At 31.1% G+C, this 22,696-nt stretch overlaps 1 protein-coding gene and 1 long non-coding RNA gene across 2 annotated transcripts; both read left to right on the top strand.

The window, feature by feature from the left end:
- The first annotated feature begins 5,210 nt into the window (after positions 1-5,210).
- On the top strand, positions 5,211-6,238 carry LOC124439019. The gene is made up of 2 exons (XM_046989215.1): positions 5,211-5,631; positions 6,028-6,238. Exons 1-2 carry the CDS (start codon positions 5,399-5,401, stop codon positions 6,236-6,238), a joined length of 444 nt encoding a protein of 147 aa, XP_046845171.1. The 5' UTR covers positions 5,211-5,398.
- Positions 6,239-14,775: 8,537 nt separating this feature from the next.
- On the top strand, positions 14,776-16,242 carry LOC124442676. The gene is made up of 3 exons (XR_006947329.1): positions 14,776-14,832; positions 14,908-14,979; positions 16,177-16,242. It is a non-coding gene; the product is annotated as an uncharacterized LOC124442676 (long non-coding RNA).
- Positions 16,243-22,696: the final 6,454 nt, after the last annotated feature.

The following is a 22,696-nucleotide window of genomic DNA, read 5'->3' as shown; positions in this document are numbered from 1 at the left end:
AGCATTGGTTGTTGTTGAGCGATAAGGTTGCAAGGAATTTATCGTTGTTAAGCCTTGCATTCGCATAGTTTGATGACAACCATGGCACTGCAACGTGCTTTGGTAGCAAATTCTCGGTCTGACATGTGACTGTGTTGGACGGCTCGCCAGCACTCAAACTGCTGTCGGTCGCGTGTTGGTGCTTGCACATTACACGTTGGGATGCTGAGGATCATACGGCTCTATCCGAAGTAGTTAACTAGTTGTCTAAAAATAGGCATAATACATTTATAATAAAAAAACGGGGGATCGCTTTTGAGACAGTTAGCGGTAGTAAACATAAAAATAAGAAGGGTGAGCATGTGATAAGATACATATATATATTAGAAAAGTGAATAAGAGTAATACAAAATATAGAAGCAAGTAGATTACAAAAAAAAGATATATTTCAAATACAATACAAAATAATTACATTGATGAAAATCCAAAGTCCAATTTTTTAAAATGATATTATGGAAAGTCCAAAGTCAAATTCATTGATGATACAAATTGTTTCGCTTCAATACATCATCCACCATAGGCGTACGGGCACATATTTTTAGGGGGAGCTGGACTAAATTTGCCCGAATTATATGACGTCATATGACGTATGACGTCATAGATATTCTTATGTTGTCTCTGGCCATCTCAATTAATAAGCTAAAATCATTACAATTTGCTAAGAGGATGCTACGAAAGTAACTACATTTTATTTGATATTTGAAATTTTGTCATATATAACACTAGACGCAGAAGAAATTTAGTTAGTTAAATGTGCGACGATCTAAGACTAAAAGAAATAAGATTTACGATTACGTCGCTGTCCAAAATGTTAATTATCTTTTCCATGTCGTTCTTTAAAGTACTATTTGCATAGGCTCTTTCCACATTGATTAGGGCAATGCTGTTTAACCGTTTTGACCAATTGTACTTCGAAGATAGGTTTTAAGCGACGAAGAGCGCTAAAAGATCTTTCTGCTGAGCAGGATGTTGCCGGGATCGCGGCCAGAATCGAAAATACTTTGTAAGCCACAGGCAGGACTTCATGAACACCATTTTCGAACATTCTCTTAACAATTTTGGCAGCGTTTTCTCTCTCAGCACAAGGGAAATCAACGTCAATATTCTCAAAGACATTTTCTCGCTACTAAGAAGCTCACTGTCGATACCATAGAAGTGTGATACCAACTCAACATTCGCCGTGGTTGGAGACCTGTTGAACACAATATCTGCAAGTGCCAATAGGACCTCTTGATCACTACCTTCAAATCTTGATTTCATCTCCGCCACAATCTTGTCAATGCTTAGGTAGTAGCATGTGATACGATAGTAATCTTTTCTGTTCGATTTTCCACTTCTGCATTTACTTCAGCCATTTCACCGACGAGGCTTGGAGCCGCCGTGACGGCTGTTGGAATCTTGGTACTTTTGCATCTTTGAAATTGAATTCTGTACCTTCAATTTGCTCCTTAATTTTGTGTGCTATGATTTCAGCCCGTGACCATAACAGTTCGAAATTTTCGAGGGAACGACATCCAATTAATGTCTTAATCACGCCATCAACACTCTTCTTTGCTGTGGCGACATCCATTTGCTTTCCTTGTAGGTACCTGCTCAAACCATCGGTGTTAGATAAAATAACCTTTAATACCATCAAACCAAAAACGAACCGAAAGTCGCAAATCGAGTTAAGTAGCGAATTGCTGTCATTGTAGGTCTTCGGATCGCGATCTTTTGAGAGTGTAAGGAGAACCTCGATGATCTTAGGTAATTGGTTTACTACTGCTTTACAGCTGCCCAACGACAAGACCATCTAGTAGCACTCTGCGATTTAATAGTCAGTGTAATATCTTCGTCCTCATCTTCGACCTTGATGTCATTGAAGATGGAGTGGCGTTGGGACTTCCTTCCAAGAAATTATGGAGACTCTGGATCACACCTAAAGCTTTCTGAAGTGGCTCAATTGTAGTCATCGTATCTTGTAGCGCCAAGTTAAGCCGATGCCCATGGCAGTGAACATAGATGCTAAGAGGTGAGCACTCCTTCATGCGTGCAGCAAGTCCTTTGCGAGGGCCACTCATATTTGCAGCGCCATCAAAGCATTCTGCGACAATGTTTTCCAATGTCAACTCTAGCCTGCCAATGGCTGTCTTTAACAGCTCATACAATACTTCTCCTTCCGTAGATTTGGTTGAATAGAAACCAGTGAATGTCTCTTTGGTTTCGCCATTGAAAACATATCTGAGGAAAGAGATAATTGCTCTGTTCGACTGATGTCTGCCGTTTCATCGACAACTATTCCGTAGTAGTCGCTACTTCTTGCTTCTTCTGCTATCCTCTCAAGCATGACACTTGCTACTATTTCCAGTAGTTCATTTTGAATAGCAGGGGATGTCCACTGAGCATGTGTCTGCAGCTGGCTTTGAAGTTTAGATTTCAGCCAAGGCAAATCGTTGCATCTTATGCAAAGTAACTCGAGAAAGTTTCCTCTATTTATATCAGATATCTCCCATATATCACCCCGAATCTCTTCATGACCTCTAATTGCAACATTTTGTTGTGCAGTGTACATCAAAGATTGTATGATTACTTTTAAGTATTGTCTGTTAATAGCAACCTGGTCCTGATGTGCACTATTCAGCTGTTGTAGTACGGAGGTTTTCTTTCTTTCCATTGCTTTAAACTGGAGCCATCTTGTCATGGATCTGACGTGGTTCTCACTCTTGCCATGTTTTGCCAGCTTTGACGACTTCTTCCAATTTGTAAGCACAAATGAAGTATTCTTCCCAAATTCTTTACAGGCAAAACAAACGCATGCATCTTTATCCACTTCGTAACTAATCCATGGATATTTCTTGTACCATTCAGGCTGAAATCATCGCACAAATGTTTCACTGCCGAATTTTCGTGCAGGATATTCACCTAATATAGGCTGTTTTGGGGCGTGCAAGGTGGAAATCTCTTCTTCATTCATACTGTTAAGGGAAACCTTTCTAGTCTGTTCATTTAGAACAGATGCTGTTGAATCTAAATCTTGTATTGCTGTTGTGTCTAGAGTGTTAGACGTCGTCGTTGATTCTGGTGTTGCAACGCGTTGTATATTTTGATTTAAGTTAAATTCTTCGATGAACAGTGCGTCACTGGAAGTAAGATTTTCATTATCCGTGACCGTATTCAATTCTTTATTTTCTCTGAACTGCGTCAGTGGATTTAATTCATCAACATCAATAAACGTTCTCATTGGTTCCGTTTGGTCTTCGCTTATGGGCTCCTTCAAATTAATCTCAGGTAGATTTTCCTCAAAAGATCCAGTGGCTGCTAAATCTTTACTAGCACTCGATTCTGTTTCCTGTAAGGTTAGGTTATCATCCTTGGTTGTCATGTTACTTTTTACAAAGAAACCACTGATCTTTGACTGCGATAAATCCGATGAATCCATCACTCGATGACACTTAACTTTTCATTATTGTGAACTCGTCGAAAGTGGACCTCCTTATAATCACTGTCAATTTCCTTGCTGCATTCCTCGCACCAAACGCGATGTCGATACGGTCGTTTACGAGACGCCATATGTACGCTTTATTAGAGCTTGGCTACTAAATGTTTTCCCCTTGTGGATAATAGTTTCCTTGAACAACAATCATAGAGTGAATGGCACTAATCTAATCAATGGAATGGACAGTGCCTCTCCATACGAAGCCTAATTTTCATGCAAAATTAAAAATCACTTTGGGGATCGCAGCGATTGTTAATCTATATATTAATGTATAACGGATAGCGTGTGGGAGACGATTTTCGCAATTTCAAGACATTTCAAGACTTTTACTGACCTCAGCCCTTTTTTATAAATGGAGAACGTTATGTGGATAAATTTAATACCAAAAGCTTTGCTCTGATTGAAAATATCGGCGTTCGTGTTCGTTTAAAAGTTGTAAACACCGAATATATTCGTCGCAATATCGCTAGTAAATAGACCGATTTCTCGTGACGTAATTTGTTTATATTATAATGGGGCGGATGTAAAATTCTCCTATTATGTCTCAAGAAAATTTTGCACCCAATCACTTTACGCGATTTTTTATTTTACCTCCTGAAATTTAAGTAATTTAAACAATTTAAAAACCATCCATTAAAAGACCGTTCACGCTCAAGAACCGAAGCAGTTTATGATCTAGAAATGATGTAGATTAATATTGAAAATTTAAAAACTAGTATATCTTGCCAGAATATCATGTAAATGCTAGCCCGAATACACAAATTTCGAAATTGGGGGCTGCAGCCCCCCCAGCCCACCCCCCCCGTACGCCTATGTCATCCACAATAAATAAAGAATCGGAAAAATGACTCAAAATGTTCACCAACTTTCTCATCCCAAAACCAGTTAAATAAACCAATCTTCCATTTGTGTACAAAGACATAGATACAAACTTGACTTAGATCGTATGTTACACATTTTAAATTTTGCCAAAGTTCAATGCACTGATGATATAAATTTTTTCTCTTTAATATATGATCGACATGAAAGAATCGCAAATATGACTCAGTCTTTTCACCAACTTCATTTTCCCAAAACCAATTAATCCAATCTTCTATTTGTACACAAACGCATGTAAAAGAATTTATAGAAGATGGTATGTCACACATTGTAAATGAGGATTGCTTTTATTGCTTTGAGTTATTTCTTAAAAAACGACTTCAAACGATTGCAAACACCAACATATTAACTTTGTAAATGCAATAACCATAAAAAAAGAATTGAGTACATATTCAACCAGGGGCGGATCTAGACCGATGCAACCGATGCGAATGCATCGGTCAAAATATTTAGATATTAAAATCTGCGAGTTTGCATTTTAATGAAATAAATAGCAAATATTATTTTCGAATTATTTAAAACGCACATTTGATAGTGATATATTGTTTAGTTAACTTATAGATTTAGCAGTTTTAAGCTAAAATTTGTTCTAGAAATAACATTTGTGTTCTCCGATAATTTTGTCGTATTCCATGACACAAATAGCGAAAGAAAAGTCGATAAAATTTAGCGAAATTTTGTCGTGAATACATAATTAGTAAGTAATTTAATAGTATTCTGCCAGCACGTCACGGTAGATGGAAGAAGCATCGCTACGTCACAGTAGATTTGCGATGCATCGGTCGATGCATCGGTCCCGAGTCCTTTCGCGTGAAATCTACTGTGACATCAGCAAAACCATTGTTTTAGGGCCTCACGTCACGGTAGATTTTGCCGCTGAGCGATGCATTTTCCATAATTTTGTGATTGTGGGCACATGGCACCGATGCATTCAACTTTGAACTTCAAAGTTGAATGCATTGTTATTTGATCACTTGATATAACTCGCAATCATCGATCGAAGTCATGGCTGTCGAGAATATCAAACACGATCTGTGTACTCTGCTTCGAGAAGAGAAGTCATTTGATATTAATGGAGTGCGTCGAACCTATGAAACGAGAGCTGCTACTTTTATTTCAAAATCCTCTCCTTGGAATCCCTTTTCAAAGGGTAAAAATGGGAGAGATATGTCAAGTGAAATGTTAATACCTAAGCACTTGACAGTTCATTGGCAAAGTGGAGAACTAAGAGCTTTAAAGTAAGTAAATTTACCTTTATGCTTGCATGTTTTAAATGTAAATAGTGTACTCATTTCAGACTCAGAGTGTAGTCGTGTAGATAACGACGAACAATCATCATAAAATATACACGATGTCATATTACTTATGCAGCACTTATACTTGTATTCATATGTAATATATTACAAACTGTAATATGCAGGGTAGGTGCGATTTTAGTTGCATTTTAGTTTATGTATTGTATGGATTACATTAAAATGTAATGACTGTATTCCTTCTTCCAATATACTTATGACTTCAGTAGAAGCTAACATTTTCTTTTCCAAATAACCCTGTCAGACATTTAAGTTTTGAATTCTTCTGATTTCTAATTTTTAGCCACACAATGAGAATTTTCTTAACTCTGCTATATTTAGAACTAGAGGTGATGGTAATTGTCTGTACAGAGCCTGCTCAAAATTACTTTGTGGCAAGGAAGACCTATGTCATTTGCTGAGAGACTTGACAAGCATTGAGCTATTCAATCACCAGGAGTATTATGCTAACCACCCTTACTTAAAAGATAAGTTGCATTTTTTTAAGTCAGAAAATACTGCTTTTCTGCATCAGTATCAGATGTGGCATTAGGCAATGGCTATGATAGGAAAAATCCAAGCACAAAGGTAATAGTAGTTAAAGAGGAAGCTCTAAATAATGCATGCAATGGTACTTATTCTTCACTTATGTGTATATTTGGTTTTCTTCTGTCACTGGAATGACTATAATTTCAGTTTATCCCGAAAAGTTGGACCAGGAGACCAAATATTCACAATTTCTAAATGGTAAAATTCTTCCACGGCAAGCACACCAACATATTTCAAGTCAACTTGTTCAGCCTGCTAAGTGAATTTTAATGTGGACAACTACTGGTGTTTATTCTCTTCCAGAATTAAATATAGAATTTCAACCCAATCATTTTGTACCACTAATTGAATTTAATCAAACTAATAACTCAAGAGTTAATAATAAAAAAAAAATTACTGACCACTTTAAAGTTGATGTCTTACAGAAAAATAAAAGTGGACTTGAGCAACAAATAGACACAACTTTGGTAGCACCTGCAAAATCCTCACCAAGGGAAGACTTAGATGGCAGCAGCTATGATTGCTTGAAGACTTCCTTAAAACGTGGGTTAAATTAGTGATTGGTCATGTGCAAATATATTTTAATTATAGGTAAGCATGCTTTTCTAAGAACATAAGTAAAGCATACCATGCAATATAAAGTATTCGTTGTGGGATGGAGGATATTTTTTGTACATGTGAATAAATCCTTCCTTCTAAACATGAGATCGTCAAATTGGCAACAAGCTTTCACTAAAATGCACCAAAAACAATGGCCTATGATATATGACCTTGCATGTTAACGCATTCAGGCTTTATTATTTTGAATGTAGTCGTATACCTACATCTTAGTAATGTTTTATTTAGGACCTCTTTCATGCGACTTTGAAGATGGAAAAGTATCAAATGCTTCTTGTCCCTTGTCAAAATCTGTAAGAACTGATATGGCAGATGTTGATCCCTTGGATATTGGACATTTTGTATCTGTGGCGGCCCTAGATGACGACACAAAGCTAAGACTTATAACAAATCACTGGAAGCCTCCCCCTTCTTTCAATTTTCCTTTTTCTGAGAATGGTAAATCTTCAAGAAAATTTTGTGCTGGCTGGCTAGATCGTTGGTCCTGGTTGTGCTACTCTAAATTATTTGATGGAGCCTTTGTTATTATTGCGTTTTGTTCGGTCATCAAACAGGACATAATGGTTCAAAGCTTAGTAAATTATTTAAGGAACCCTTAAGAAACTGGCAAAGTGCGGCAACAAAATTTTACCAGCATGACAAATATTCCCTAATTCACCGTGACTCCAAGTTACGTTTGTCGCAGTTCCAACGTGTGATGAAAGGTAAAACTATTGGCATCGACGAACAAGCCAATCATCTTAGAAGTGCCCGCATTCAATACAATCGTGACGTTTTAGGCTCTATTTTAAAACTATTATACTGGCAGGCAGACAGAATCTTCCCTTACGAGGCCATCGTGACGACTCAAAGTATTTTCTATCTTCTAATCCTGGGAACTTTCAAGCCTTTTGAATTTTAGAGTAGACGCGGGTGACGCGAAACTAGAAAAACATTTTGAAAATGCAAGTAAGAATGCAACTTATCGTTCGAAGACAATTCAAAACAAGCTGATAAAGATCTGCGGGGAACAAATGAAAGAAAAGATTGTTTCTGACATCAATTCTAGTGAATGCCCAATTTACTCAGTCCTTGGTGATGAGGCAACAGACTGCAGCAGTATCGAGCAGATGCCAATTGTTGTAAGGTATGTTGACTCAAAGCAAAAATTAATGAACGATTTATTAAATTTGTTGAGTGTGAAGGAATGACTGGCGAAGCGCTAGCGAAGAATATCGAAGATACTTTAAACGAAGTTGGGCTACTACTTTCCAACTGTCGTGGTCAGTGCTATGATGGTGCCAGTGCAATGTCAAGCAAATCAAAGGGAGTTGCTGGTCGTATTTTAAAGAAAAATCCAAAAGCTTTGTATATCCTTTGCGCTAGTCATCGATTGAACCTTGTTGTTACTAAAGCATGTGGTGAGCAAACTGTCAAAAATATGTTGGGCATGCTCAAAGATCTTCAGTTTCTTCAGCCCATCCCCTACGAATGCAGTGCTTGAGGCAGAATATGGAAAAGTCTGGGTTACGTCGTAAAAAACTAGGAGCTCCATCCACAACGCGTTGGGTTGAACGGATACGTGCACTTGATGGATTTGTGGAAGCATTTGTACCTGTTTGTCAAAGTTTAGAGTACATGAAGCTCAATATGAATAAAGATTTTGATAATTCAAGTAGGGACGCAGAGGGATATCTTCGTTCCATAAAATCTTTCGAATTTATTGTTAATCTTGTGATTGCATCAAATGTTCTGCATCACACAATGTCGTTGACTGTCCAACTGCAGCAAAGGATGATCGATATCGCTGAATCAATTAAACATATAAATCTTTTGAAGTCACAATTAAAATTTTACGCAGCTCGGCTGATACAATTCATGACCAATACTACGAAGAAGCAGTGGATTTAGCAAACAGAGTAAACGTTGATGAAAACATTCCTCGACTTTGCAATGTTCAGACAACTCGTGAAAACTATCCTGCACATACAGCACGTGAATACTACCGAAAACTAACCATAACTCTTCTTGATCACTTGATTGAACAGATGGAATTTCGGTTTCTTCAGAGGTGTGCGATATTTATCGTGGATTCTATATTATACCTAGTATTTTTCTCAATTGCAAGGACGTTAATTGGAAGGAAGAGTTTATGAAGTTTGCTGTTGCATATAAAGAGGATATGCCACACTGGAAAATACATGCTGAATTAGGTGGTGAAACAAATTGGAAAGGGGCTTTGAGAAAGTTAAGTACGATTCAATTGCCGACACGCTTCGAACTTGTAACAAACTTGCGTTTCCAAATATATTTACAGCGCTTAAGATACTCGCTGTTGTGCCAGTCACTACATGTGAGTGTGAAAGATCCGTTTCTGCCCTTCGTCGAATGAAAACTTGGTTACGTAGCACAATGATCAACGAAAGGTTTGATCACTTTTATATTTCTTTTTCTTTTTAAAAATCGAATTTCTTACCCTTTTTATCACTCTTTTGATGTAAAATCTTCCATAAAAGATTTATTTTTAATTTGAATGTTTTGCTGTCTAATTGACAATGACGAAATCTACAAATCAAAGTATTACTTTTATATTTGAGCGCGATTAAGATTTTGATGAAGAAAAAGATTTAAGTCAAATTATTATGAAATCAGAATATATATCTAAATTCATTGATGGTGGTGGAATGATTATTTTTATAAAGAAATTGAAGATGGAAGAAAATTTAATTTCAAATTATGGGATGAAGGGATGATAATCAGCGAAAAGATAGTATTGACATATTTATAGAAAAATTGGAAGACTACTTTTATTATCATGATGAAAAAGAATTCTATAAGCATTATTACACAATTGGATTTAATTAAAGTATTTTATGAAAGTATTATTGAACAAATTGTAACAGTAACTATATGGTATATATAAGATGGTAAAAGTACTTGATATTTCATAATATAATTTCTTACTGGTAATATGACTGTTTTGTACAGAATTACTGTATTAATTGCCGAAATTTCGGAAAAATGGTTGCGGTCTTCAAATGCAAATTTAAGATGGTTAAAATATTATATCTTTCCCCGCAGTCATTAAACGACAATCAGATCGCTTCAGTTTTCCACATGATGTAGAAGATATATTTAAAATGATGAAGTCTGATTGATATTTGAGTGTTAGATGTTTAGTATCATTTCTTGCTGGTGATAATGGCGGATTGGCGTAGTAGAACTATAATATTCAAAACTGATGATGGTGAAACTTCGAGTAATGTGTTTCTGTCTTCAGATGTCATTTTGAGTTGGAAAAGCAGTGTTGGTTTTTTGAACTTATTGATGCATGTCAAGAAGTTAATTTAAGAATGATTTTTTATGTATATGAAAATAAATTTGTCTTGGAACAAAAATCTCTTATTGAAGCATTTATTAAAATATTAAAAAAACATTTCGATGAAAATGATGATAATCAACAACATTTTAAACAAATGAAAAAACTTATGAACAGTAATGTTCAAAAAATAATTTTTTATGTAGCTGAATAGCTTGAAGATGTGTGTGTGTGTGTATATATATATATAACTTATCCTTCCATGAAAAAAGAGATTGATGGAAAAATGTCTAATATACAGAAGAATCAATGTATGTTTACAAATTGTATACACTTTAAAAAAATTGTTCTTTTTATTTTAAATGCTGTGAAAGATTTTACCCATGTCATCATTGTCATAATAAAGATCATTTTTGCAATAAAAAAGTCAATCCAAAAGATATTTCCTGGATAATGTGTAATTATTTTTTGGTTGAGCAAGGATTTCAACAGCATTGTATCAAGTGTAAGAAAACGTTGGCTGACTATTTTTGTGGCAAATGTAAGGTTTACGATGATTATTCGAAAGATCCTTATCATTGTGTAAAATGTGATGTTTGTAGAATTAAATTACATAGATCATTTCATTGTGATGGTTGTGGATTGTGTTTCGAAAAAGAAAAAGGAAAAAATCAATCTCATATATGCAAAAACGAACATGATCAATGTATGATATGTTTCGAAAATACATTAACTGGAATTGGAATGTTAAAATGCGGACACAAAATAAATTTTGATTGTTTGACACAATTATTATTAAAAGGATTTTCTAATTGTCCGATATGTAGAGCTGATTTATTAACACCAACATCCATACCATCAATTAAACGAGTGTCGTACCAGACCCGTGTCTGGTACAACCTGATACTAGAGTCAATAAAATACAAAAAACATGAATTTTTTTATGATATGAATTATTATATGAAGTATTCGATAAAGCATTTACAAATTGATATATATAAGTTAATTTTAAGACATTTTTCTAAAAAATGATTCCATTGTGTTGTTTAAATTAATTTCTTGGTTGAGTTCTTTTAATTGATCAAGTAATTTTTTTCTTCTCTCAAATAGATCAATTAAAAAATTTGCTTCTTCCTCATTTTTACATATGATATTTCCTTTTATAAGTGAATAAAATTGTCTATTAACACAATTTTGTTCGGTGTTAAAAGATAACATATTACAAGAGTATTCAGGATTTTTATTGATTTCGTTGTTGTATTCTTCAAGTTTCTATTTTTGGTCGGACGTCCTCTCTTTTTTTTATACTTTCAGTAACATCCATTAATTGAATTTTTTTCCCTAAAGATTCATTAACATTATGAGGAGGACTTGTAAATACTAGATTGGGATGAGCAAATACTTGATCTTGGTTCATTTATTCAGGAGGAGGAGATGTATTTCCTTGATTTTGAATCACAGTATTATTATTAGGAGGAGTTGTAAATCCTTGATCTTGATTTTGAATCACAGTATTATTATTAAGAAGTTGTAAATCCTTGATCTTCATTAAATTCAACGTCTTCAAGTTCTCTTAAAATAGTGCGCCGTGTGGGATATTGTAATTTAAGAAAGACATCGTGGTTGGTGACATCATACTTGTAGTTGAGATTGGAGACATGATATTCATAAGAGTTGTATTTTTTTTAGTAGGAGAATTTTTTGTTGAATATACATTATTAATTATGGGTAAAAGAGATGATTTTTGAATATTATCATGATAAGTATTCAAAGGACTTTTACCATCACTCTTTTCTGCTGTATCTTCATCCATGGGTTGTGGAGAATCTGGTGATGATGATGCACGATTTTGGTTTTCGATGCAGCTTGTCTCAGAATTTGTCTCGTTATTTGTCTCAAAATTTGCCCAATTCGGTATGGGTGTTTGTAGAGAAGCATATTCATTGTTCTCTTGAAATTGATTTTCTTCTTGATTTTTTTTTGCTTTTAATTTTTTTTCTTTATTTCTTTTTATAAACATGTCGAAACGATTTTTGTTTCTTTTATCTTTCAAATAAAGTAAAAAATCTTCATATGACACGTCTGATGCCATTTTTTCTTTATAATAAAGAAATTTTTAACGAGTAAGCTCTTATACACTACTCGAATTTGACATAGAAAATTGTATTTCCTTTCATTTAATCTATTTATGGTATGATTACCCTTGATTGAACTTGCTACATACCCTTGGTTGTACTTGGTACAATCTGATACTATTTTTTGCTTAAATTTAGAATATAACCTTGACTTTTCAAGTTGATTGACATTACTCAGTGTCTAGAAGTTACTAATTGAGATACTTTGAATTGTTTTTATTACTATATATGGTTATTATATGCATAACGTTGAACGGTTCATATTTGCATTGCTTAAATCTTTTTTGGTTTTTTAATACAAAATTTGTAAGAAATAAGTTTTTTTGCAAAAAAATCATTTATTGCACATATATAAAAGACTCGTTGTTTGAAATTGTATACATTGAAGAACTAACGTGTCATATATTTGTTAAGTTTGTCTTATAAAATGGAATCACAAGGATCAAACGTAAACACATCAGACATTTCAAGTCCAATACATCTGAAGATGAAAGTCCAAACACATTGTATTATCTCAAAGAAAATTTTATTACATAGCTGATGATGATGATGATGTAAACATCGAACTTAGCGAAAATTATAAAAATTGGTGAATTTCGAGAACAAATACTTCACTTGCAGAGTGAATTAGAAGAATTGAAAGAAAGCTAACGCAAAATTAAGCAAAAATTAATAATAATTAATGAAGAAATTCAAACTTTAAAAGATGAATTGAAAAAGGAAGAGCAAAATGAAGCAATCCATATTGAATATTTAAAAGATGTTCAAGTTTTACAAGATGAATGCGATCGTTTAAACAATTCGTTAACTGATTATGAAAAAATAAAAGAAAATACCCAAGTAAAGTTAATATTAGCACAAGCTAAGTTGGATGAAGAACTTCAAAGTGATGAAATATAGTTCATATAAAATTAATATAACTCATCAAAATTTTTTCAGACGATTAACATGCAGTTGTTTTTCATCTTCAGATATGTCAACATCTAAAAAAATAAATTCTAAATAATCTTTACATTTTCTGCTTACATTTCCTTTCTTTTTTTTTCTTTAGTTCATTTAATTTTATATCGTGTTCCAATTGTCTTTGTCTTGATTTGACGACTTCTTCAAATTTAATTGATTCTTTTTCAATAAAGTCTATCATTTCATTGCAAACGTCTTTCCAAATGTGGCTGTATATTTTATTATATTTTCTATAGCGTTGTTTATTTTTTTCTTGACGTCTTATGTATCGTAATCTTCTTTCTTCTTGGCATTTTCCCATTTTTACTTTGTTTGCTTTAACCGTCTTTTTCTCACTGTTTTCGCGATAAGTGTATGGTTGCAAGTGAAGTAGATGAAATAAATGCTCGAATTTTATAGATCAAATTTTTGCGCAAATATAACCTTGTGACCCACAAACATACTGTTGTTGCGTTTACTTGTTTCACATATGTTAAAACTTGCGATTTTGTCATAATATAAACCGCATTGAGTATTCAATATATTAATGTGGTGAAAAAATATTTGCAAATAGATTTTATAATACAAATTATATTTTCAATTTTTGTTGAAGCTAGCAGTATCAGAATCCATCATCACCCATAAGATAATTGCCTAATAGATGTGATGACAGCAAACGGATTTTGTTTGAGATATTATTAGTATTCTCTCGAGTTTATAAAATTCTGTTTTGAATTTAGGTGTGATTCTATGTATTAAAACATGTGATTTTTATCATAACACAAATCGCTTTGATTATTAAATACATTAAAGCGGTGAAAGCAATTTTTTGCATCTTTGTTTAACGTAAAACGTATATTTTCGATTTTGTTGAAGGTAGTGTCAGATTGTACCAGTTACAGGTATTGAAGATAATTGCTTAATAGATGTGATGACAGCAAACGGATTTTGTTTGAGATATTATTACTATTCTCTCGAGTTTACAATTCTGTTTTGAATTTAGGTGTGATTTTATGTATTAAAACTTGCGATTTTTGCCATGAGACTATTCGCTTTGATTATTAAATACAATAAACAGATGAAAACAGTTTTTGTATCTTGCTTTAATAAAAAACGTTCATTTTCGATTCTGTTGAAATCAGTGTCAGATTGTACCAGTCACAGATGTTTAATTGATATTTAATTGATATGATGACAGTAAATGGGTTTGTTTGTGTTCTCGAATGTTCAAGGGCAGCTAGCAAACAAAGACACTGTGTACTGAGATGTAGATACGAACGTTCAAGGTGAAACGGAAACAAAGGGTATTTTGTTGTAACGAGAGTATTTAAGAACGCGTAAATATCACAACTGCATCGAAGTTTCTCAAGCTCTGTTGAAGTTATCTTGTTGGAAATCAGTTGGAATCTTGTTGGAAATCGTTGACCACTCTATATTTGTTGAGGAAAAACTTGTACAGGTAAGAATTTAATATCATTTGCTTTTATGTACGAGCTAATTTTTTAATACCACAATTGCATTAACGCTTTTCTAGTTACGCTAAAGTCTGTTTATTGGAGACTCTTCAAATACTATCGCAAAGACTTTACGTTGTTTGAAATAAAGGTAAGAATTTAATACTACTTGCTTTTATTTAGGAGCTAATTTCTTAATATCACAATTGCATTAACACTTCTCTAGCTACGCTAAAGTCTGTTTATTGGAGACTCTTCCAAACACTATTCCAAGGACTATACGTTGTTTGAAATAAAGGTAAGAATTTAATATTATTTGCTTTTACATACGAAGTATGATATTATTTATGGAAAAAATTATAGATGATCACACGGTATAGAAAACGATTAATGGGTCATTTGAAAGAGTATTTGCATCATACTGATGAAATATCATACTGGTTTTTACTATACAATGTTATTGTAAAGACGTATATCAATTACCCACAGAATTTTTAATATGGGTGAAAAAACAATTTATTATAAGACAATATGAAAAGAACTGATATGATATTAAATATCTTGATAAAGTATTAAATATTTTCATTTGTATAATCCAAAAAATTAGAGTGCGGGTTTTAAAAAAGTATAAGAGATTTTTATGTTAATTTTTTGCTAGGAAAAATTATGGTCTATTTCGAAAAAAATAGAGTTATGAGCTTAATTAAAGAACTCTGCGAAAGTAAATTTCAGAACTGTCAAAAGTGCAATTATTGTGTAAGGTTCAAGTTAACCTTAGCAAGATTAATACTGGACTATATTGAAGCTGATTTTTTTCATTTTATTCGTGGAAAGATACAAAGAAAGGATTATTTTCGAATTAAAGACAAATTTCTATTAAAATATTGCAAAAGGAAATATGACTTGTACTTTATTAAACCGGATGGATTGTTGAATAAAATTTATACGCATGTAAAAAAGAGGGAAATAATGATATTGAAGAATATGACATTGATATTGAAAAAGAAGAAGATAAGAATAGGAAAGAGGAAGAATATGACAATGATATAATTGTTTTAATAAAAAAAGGTCAGAAACGAAAATTAATTTATGACAAAAAGGTATGAAGCGAGTTAAAAAAATTAATGATATTTTTATTAGTAATTTTTGGAAATTGAATAATGGAAAGACGTTATATCAAAATTCATGTGCTGTTATAGACCATAATGGATATATTTTTGTCGTGTTGGACATTTTGGTGGACATGGTTAATTTTATTATAATCAATATAAAACCAGAGTTGATATTAACTCTAACTATACAATGTATATAAATAAATATGCTATTAAAATCAATTGTTTCATTTTTAAATGGTTTTATTTTTTATTGTTTTATTAGTATTTTTTGCAGTTAACATAGTCAGAAAGAAATTGGTTATATTTGATAGCGTTTTTGTAGATTTTACCCATTACATATCCTCCAAAGAATTAACGATTATTATAAATTTTTTTTATAGTTCAACGATGTGGATTTTTTAACTATTCAAGTATTTGCCATTTTATTGAAGGAATATCCTGAACACCCATTGTTATATCCGTTGCATTTTGTATGCAGTTTTTTATTAAAATTGAAAAAAACACCGTCAAAAATGAAAATTCTGAAAATTAAACCAATTGTAGAAGATTTAAAATATTCACTTTATTTTAAATCTTTTTCAAATGATGAAAAATTCAAAATCGTCTACAAAAATGTAGATTTTATTGAATTTTTGTATGGTACAGTAGGGATAATACGTTGTTGGGAGAATAAAAACGCCGAACATCTTTATTTAATTTCTACTTATTGGTTACCCAAAGTATATATTCAACATAAAAAAATATTATGATTTAATGAAAATTTTTGTTGCAGATATCATTATTTTAATGTAAATAAACAAACGAATAAAATTTTATACGATTATTTCAACATTTATTTGCACGATTCTCAGATTGTAAAAAAAGGTACTTTTCATTTAGGTTTAGAGTGTAATGGTTTATATAGATATTTTTTTAAATTTGTTAGTGATGTAAAAATTTATATATCTTGTAAAAAATTTTTCAATACAATTGAAAAAAATAAAAGAATTAATGTAAATAAAGATGTAATTTATAATTTTTTAATAGAAAACGAAAGTTATATGGATTATGCATGACATATACTATCTTGTAAATAGTGTAATATATTGTTTCATGATTTTATAACTTTACTTGTTATAAAATGTAAACAATTAGAAAAACCTAATTTTACATTAACAACATTACTAATTTAACATTTGAACAATTGGGGTTAATATTTGATAGAGATCCTAATTTTCATAATTCAACTTGCAATGATATTTTATTTATTTTAAAAAAATAGTCTTGATAGGATTATTTTTTCCAAATTATAATGTAATAAATACAAATTTTCTATTTTTCTATTTTCATTCAACATTGTCTTTAAATATCCACTACCATTTTATTTGATTTTTTATTGATCCTCTTATGCAATAATTTTCCTTTTCTTTTCTTTTGCCCATTTTTTGGTTTCACCAGAAAAAAATTATTCCTTATTAATTTATCATTTAAATATTTTTTTAATAAGTCCGCCACTTACAGCTGGAACAATTCCTTTTAATGCTAATCCTGCTAACCCGCCAAAAATTCTTCCCTTTTGAGCTTTTTCCTATATTTTCTTTTTAATTTTTTCGTTTCTTTTATACAGATAAATAAGTAAATAAATAAATAGTAGCAATTCAATAAATATATGCATGGAAAGCAATATCTGTTTATTTATGCAGAATTAGTACAATTGTTATAACATATATATATAGATTTTTAACACATTTTATTTTGAAATAATATTTTTAAAATTACAAAGAATGGGAAGAGTCAAGAGGAGGAAGACGAGGAGGATTTATTAAGTTTTCTAAAATTCACAATACACTTAAAACTGGATTTAAAAGCATTAACTAAAAGCATTAGCGTTAAAATCTTTAAAAGCTGCCAGAGCTATAGAAAAATCAGGAATACTGGGTTCTAAAGCAAAAATTTGTAAATTCACCCTTAATGGATAAAGCATTTGAAATTGCAAATAATCAATTGGGTAAAGGTGCATATAGAGGGCAAATGTATGTAAGGGTTAAAAGAAGAAGAGGTCAAAAGGGGAATATTACCATTGTTAGCACCAATGGGATCAATTTTTAGTTGAAATCAATTTGTGTACATAATTAATAAATAAAGAAAACATTTAAGTAAAAAGTATTTTATTCAATAAAAATATTATTTATTTACAAAATTACTTTTTACTTTTTTTCCAATATTCTTTACCATAATTAGTAAATATTTCTTGGTGTGGTTTAATGTTTTTTGATGATTTTAAAAAATAATTAAATTTTTTCCCAAGTAAAAACGAGTTGTTTTTAAAGCGCGAGATTCGAGCATCATTTGTATATCTTAGTGCGCCATCAGTTGTTTCATTAGCATCAACACATATTCCTTTATCGCAAATTACATATTCTGCTAAACCATCACCAATATTTTCTAATTACTTGACTTGAGGTAAGATGTCTTCCAGTATAATTTGCAATTTTTGGAATTGTTTTTTCTATGCAAATAATCCTTTACCCCCGTTTGAAATGTTTGAAGTTTTAATTCTTAAATTAAATTTTTTCCCCAAATGAATACAGCATAAATTGGTCATTGAAGTTTTTCTTCGACATCTTACATTTTTTAATGTAATTCCATCACATTGTTGTACTTTTCGTATACTTTTTTCTTTTAGTAAATCAATCTTATTCCAGCATAAAGTCAATATTTGTTTGAATGTTTGAATCAATTAATTTCTCAATTTTAAAACATATATCAGAATGACTTGATTCGAGATTACATATTTCTTTTAAAAAAAAATTCTTTTTAATAAACACATCATATACCTTACAGAATTATCATCATTATCATCTGATTTCCAATCTTGAATTGATTGTGGAAATACGAAAGGTGAGAATAAAATACATTTATCATTATCCAGTATTTGATAGGTACAATTAGTACTGGCTCTTTCATTATTTTTTTATTTTTTTATTTTTCATTTTTATTTAAGAATAAATGAACTTCTATACAACATAGTGTTTCTCCAGCCATTTTATTAATTAATTTTAGCAATGGGTAATTGTTAGCCATCCAACGATACACAGCTTATAAAATTAAATCTAAACTGCATGTATAAACGTTCCGAAAATGAAATTGATTAAGTGTATGAATTCACTTTTGAATTTCATTAAGATTTTAACGCTAAATGCTTTTACTTAATGCTTTTAAATCAGTTTAAATTAATTTTAGAAAATAAAGAAAAAAAAAGGAAAAATAAAAAGAAAAAAAGCCATGTCAAATAAAATAAAGAAAAATAAAGGAAAATAAAAAAAAAAGCCAAGCCATGTCAAATAAAAATAAAGAAAAAATATGAAATAAAAAAGAAAAAGCCGCCATGTCAAAAAAATAAGAAATTGAAGAAGAAAAAGAAAATGGAAGATAATTGAATAAATAAAAAGTTTAGTATATTTCATTCAAAATTGGTGAAAAATTGAATACATCAAAAAAATAAAATTAATTGATTTACAATATAAAAATACCATTTTACATTAAATGGTGAAGTTAAGGATCACATACATCAAATTTTATAAAAAAAGAAAAACAATTTCAACAATTTACCAGATTTTTGAAACAATTTTCAAAAATATTACAAAATTTGCTTAATATAGCAAAATTATCTGTAAATTCTAAGAATGATTTAGTTAGATTTTTTTTTGAAAAAGCCCCGTTAAAACCTTTTTCGACATCGTTATTACCCTTAAAGGAATATACTATACAGAGATTCTTAGATACTTTTGAACATAATATACAAAGTAATATTTCAGAATCTCTAAATAATGACTGGAAAACTAATGTATGTATTATGATTGTTCCACATCAATATAAAAATGAGAAAATCTCATTTAGGAAAAAAAAGACCAATTCGGAAAAACAAAACAAAAAACTTATTTATAATTTAAATCCTGATGATGATAGTAGGGGGGTGGTAAAACAAATCATCCAGTGTTGAAACCTCAAAGAGAAGTTAGAAATGGTATATTGCAAATTAAGTATGACAAGTTGCTAAGTCAAGTTAAGAATTGTTGTTTTGCACTGGCTGTATTAGTTGGAAAAATGTTTATTAATAATGACGATAAACTATCTATTTTTAAAAAAAATTTAAATAAATCAGTTGATGATATAATTACTGTAGACGAAATTAAAACATTTTATAAAGAAGCTAAATTATCAGAAGGAAGTGTTGCCATTAACCAATTAAATTTAGTTTACGAAAACTATTTAAAAAAAGATAATTTTCATTTGGTGATTTTTTCTAAAGATAAATTAGATACAATAATTTATTACTCAAGAGTGAGTAATCATGAATCCTTTCACATAAGTGATAAAATTATTTTTTTATGGTTAAATGATTCCCACTATGACTTAATCTTAAATTCTAAACTTTTTTCTAATTTAAAACTGGATTTATTTTGCTTTAAATGCATGCATTATTTAAAATTTGACGAGTATGCGGATTCTCATATTTGTAAAAATGAAGATACATGTTTAAAATGTTATTCGAGTTGTAAGAAAGAAGCAAAATTTTCTATTCAATACACGGAATGTAATATAATTTTTAAATCATCAGATTGTTTCCAGAAACATCTGTTTAATCAATTGTTTAAAAATAAGAATAGTATTAAAGTCACACCATGTCAAAAAATTTTTTTTTGTAATACATGTAATAAAATTGTCCCAAGATTTTTCTTTGTTAAAAAAAGGTTGTTTTGCATGATTGTCAAAAAACATATTGTGCACATTGTAGAAAATATTTGGACAAACAACTTAAATGTCGTATCAAACCCTTAGAATTTAATAAGTATAAGTCTACACCAACGTTATTTTTCTTTGATTTTGAAACAAAAACAGATGAAAATAATTTAATGATATCATTCTATTGTGTTGTGCAAAAAGTATGTCGTAAATGCGAGAAAATTCCTTTTCATAAAAATTTTGAGTATTTTTTACCCGATATGGATTATACTACTGATTTATCAATTGATCCTGTTGACTGTTGTGGTTATCGTCAATTTGTCTTTGATTTTAATAATTATGATGTAACATCACGATTAGCTCAGTTTATGTTAGAACAACAAAATTCTGTTTGGATTGCGCATAATGGTGGTAGATTTGACACAATATTTTATTAAAATACTTATTGACAGAAAAAAAATTTAATTCCAGAAACTGTAATGAAAGGGAATAAAATTTTATCTTTAAAAATAAAAGAAATTAATCTGCAAATTATTGATAGTTTTTCATTTTTGTCTATGAAAGTAGCAGACTTTCCAAAATCACTCGAAATTGATAATATTGTAAAAGGATATCACCCATACGAAATTTATCATTATAAAAATAAGGGTAAAATTTTCGGGAATTTGTAGACAACTTTATGAAAATGAAACAAGAAAGTAGTGGTATTCCTATGAGGATGAAACTGTTAATGAAGAAAAATTAAACGAATTTATATTAGATTATTATGAACACGAGGGAATTCAATTAGATAGAAGTAATATTAAGAAAAATATATGTATTCGTACCATTGTTAAAATGATTTTAAATTCATTATGGGGAAAATTTGCACAAAATGATGCAGTTACAGTATCATTTATTAATAACTTATATGATTTACTGTATTTAGCAAACAATCATACTAATGAATTAACTTCTTTAAATATCGTGTCTTCGGATATTTTAAGAACAACACATAAAAAAAATGAAACATGTTCGTCAATTTTACCCAATCGTAATGTTGTTATTGCTTCTTTTGTAACAAGTTTTGCAAGATTAGAGCTTTTACATATATTACATAAGTTGGATGACAAAGTTTTATATTATGATACCGATTCAATAATTTCCATTAGTGTTGATGGAAATGATATTAAAACTGGTAATTACCTAGGTGATCTTACTAATGAATTAAAAAATGGTGAATATATTGTATCATTTTGTTCTACGGGGACAAAAACTTATTCTTTTAAAACAGATAAAAATAATGAAATAGTGCATGCGAAAGGATTTTCTTTAAAGGGTGATGGGAAAAGAAAAATAACATTTGATTCGATAAATGAGTGTGTAAAAGATAATGAAAAAATAATTGAAGTAATTTATAAAGAAAAAATATCACGTGATAACCAACAAAATGTATTTTTAAACGAAGAAGTGAAAAAGTTTGCATTCACTTTTGATAAACGTATTACCTCCACTTTACAATCGTCCTCTATACGTGACAACAACTTGACAAAAGACGAACAACAAGCACTCAAACGACTAAAACACGACAACAACATCGTCATTTTACCAGCAGACAAAGGACGCGTGACTGTGGTCATGGACAGGAATGATTACTTTAACAAAATGGACGCACTTGTGAACGACAGACAAACGTACGAACAACTCAAACGAGACCCAACACCATCACTAGTACGGAAACTTAACAGCAAGATCTTCTCTAGAAAATCTAACATTATATCTGAACGTATTTACTATCGACTCAGATGTTCAGTACCACGACCACCCAGACTATACGGACTACCAAAACTTCACAAACCACAAATACCCATGCGGCCAATTGTATCATTCTGTGGTTCGCCTACTTACGAACTTTCGAATTGCTTGACTAACATACTGCAACCACTTACAAACAAATCAAAACACAAGCTACAATCCACTGAAACTATCATTAAAAACTGTGCACTATACAAATACCGGACAACTATATACTAGTGTCTTTGATGTGAAATCACTGTTCACCAGTATTCCACTTAATCTGGCACTTACTTGTACAAAAACCCTCATTACAAACACCACGGACGTACTGCCATTACCGACAGAAGACATTATGGAGTTACTAGAGCTCTGCCTCACCTCGACTTACTTCCAATACAA

Source organism: Xenia sp. Carnegie-2017, unplaced genomic scaffold, assembly GCF_021976095.1.
Source record: "Xenia sp. Carnegie-2017 unplaced genomic scaffold, XeniaSp_v1 HiC_scaffold_1, whole genome shotgun sequence".
Classification (NCBI taxonomy): Eukaryota; Metazoa; Cnidaria; class Anthozoa; order Malacalcyonacea; family Xeniidae; genus Xenia; species Xenia sp. Carnegie-2017.
This window is presented reverse-complemented; position numbering and strand designations above follow the sequence as displayed.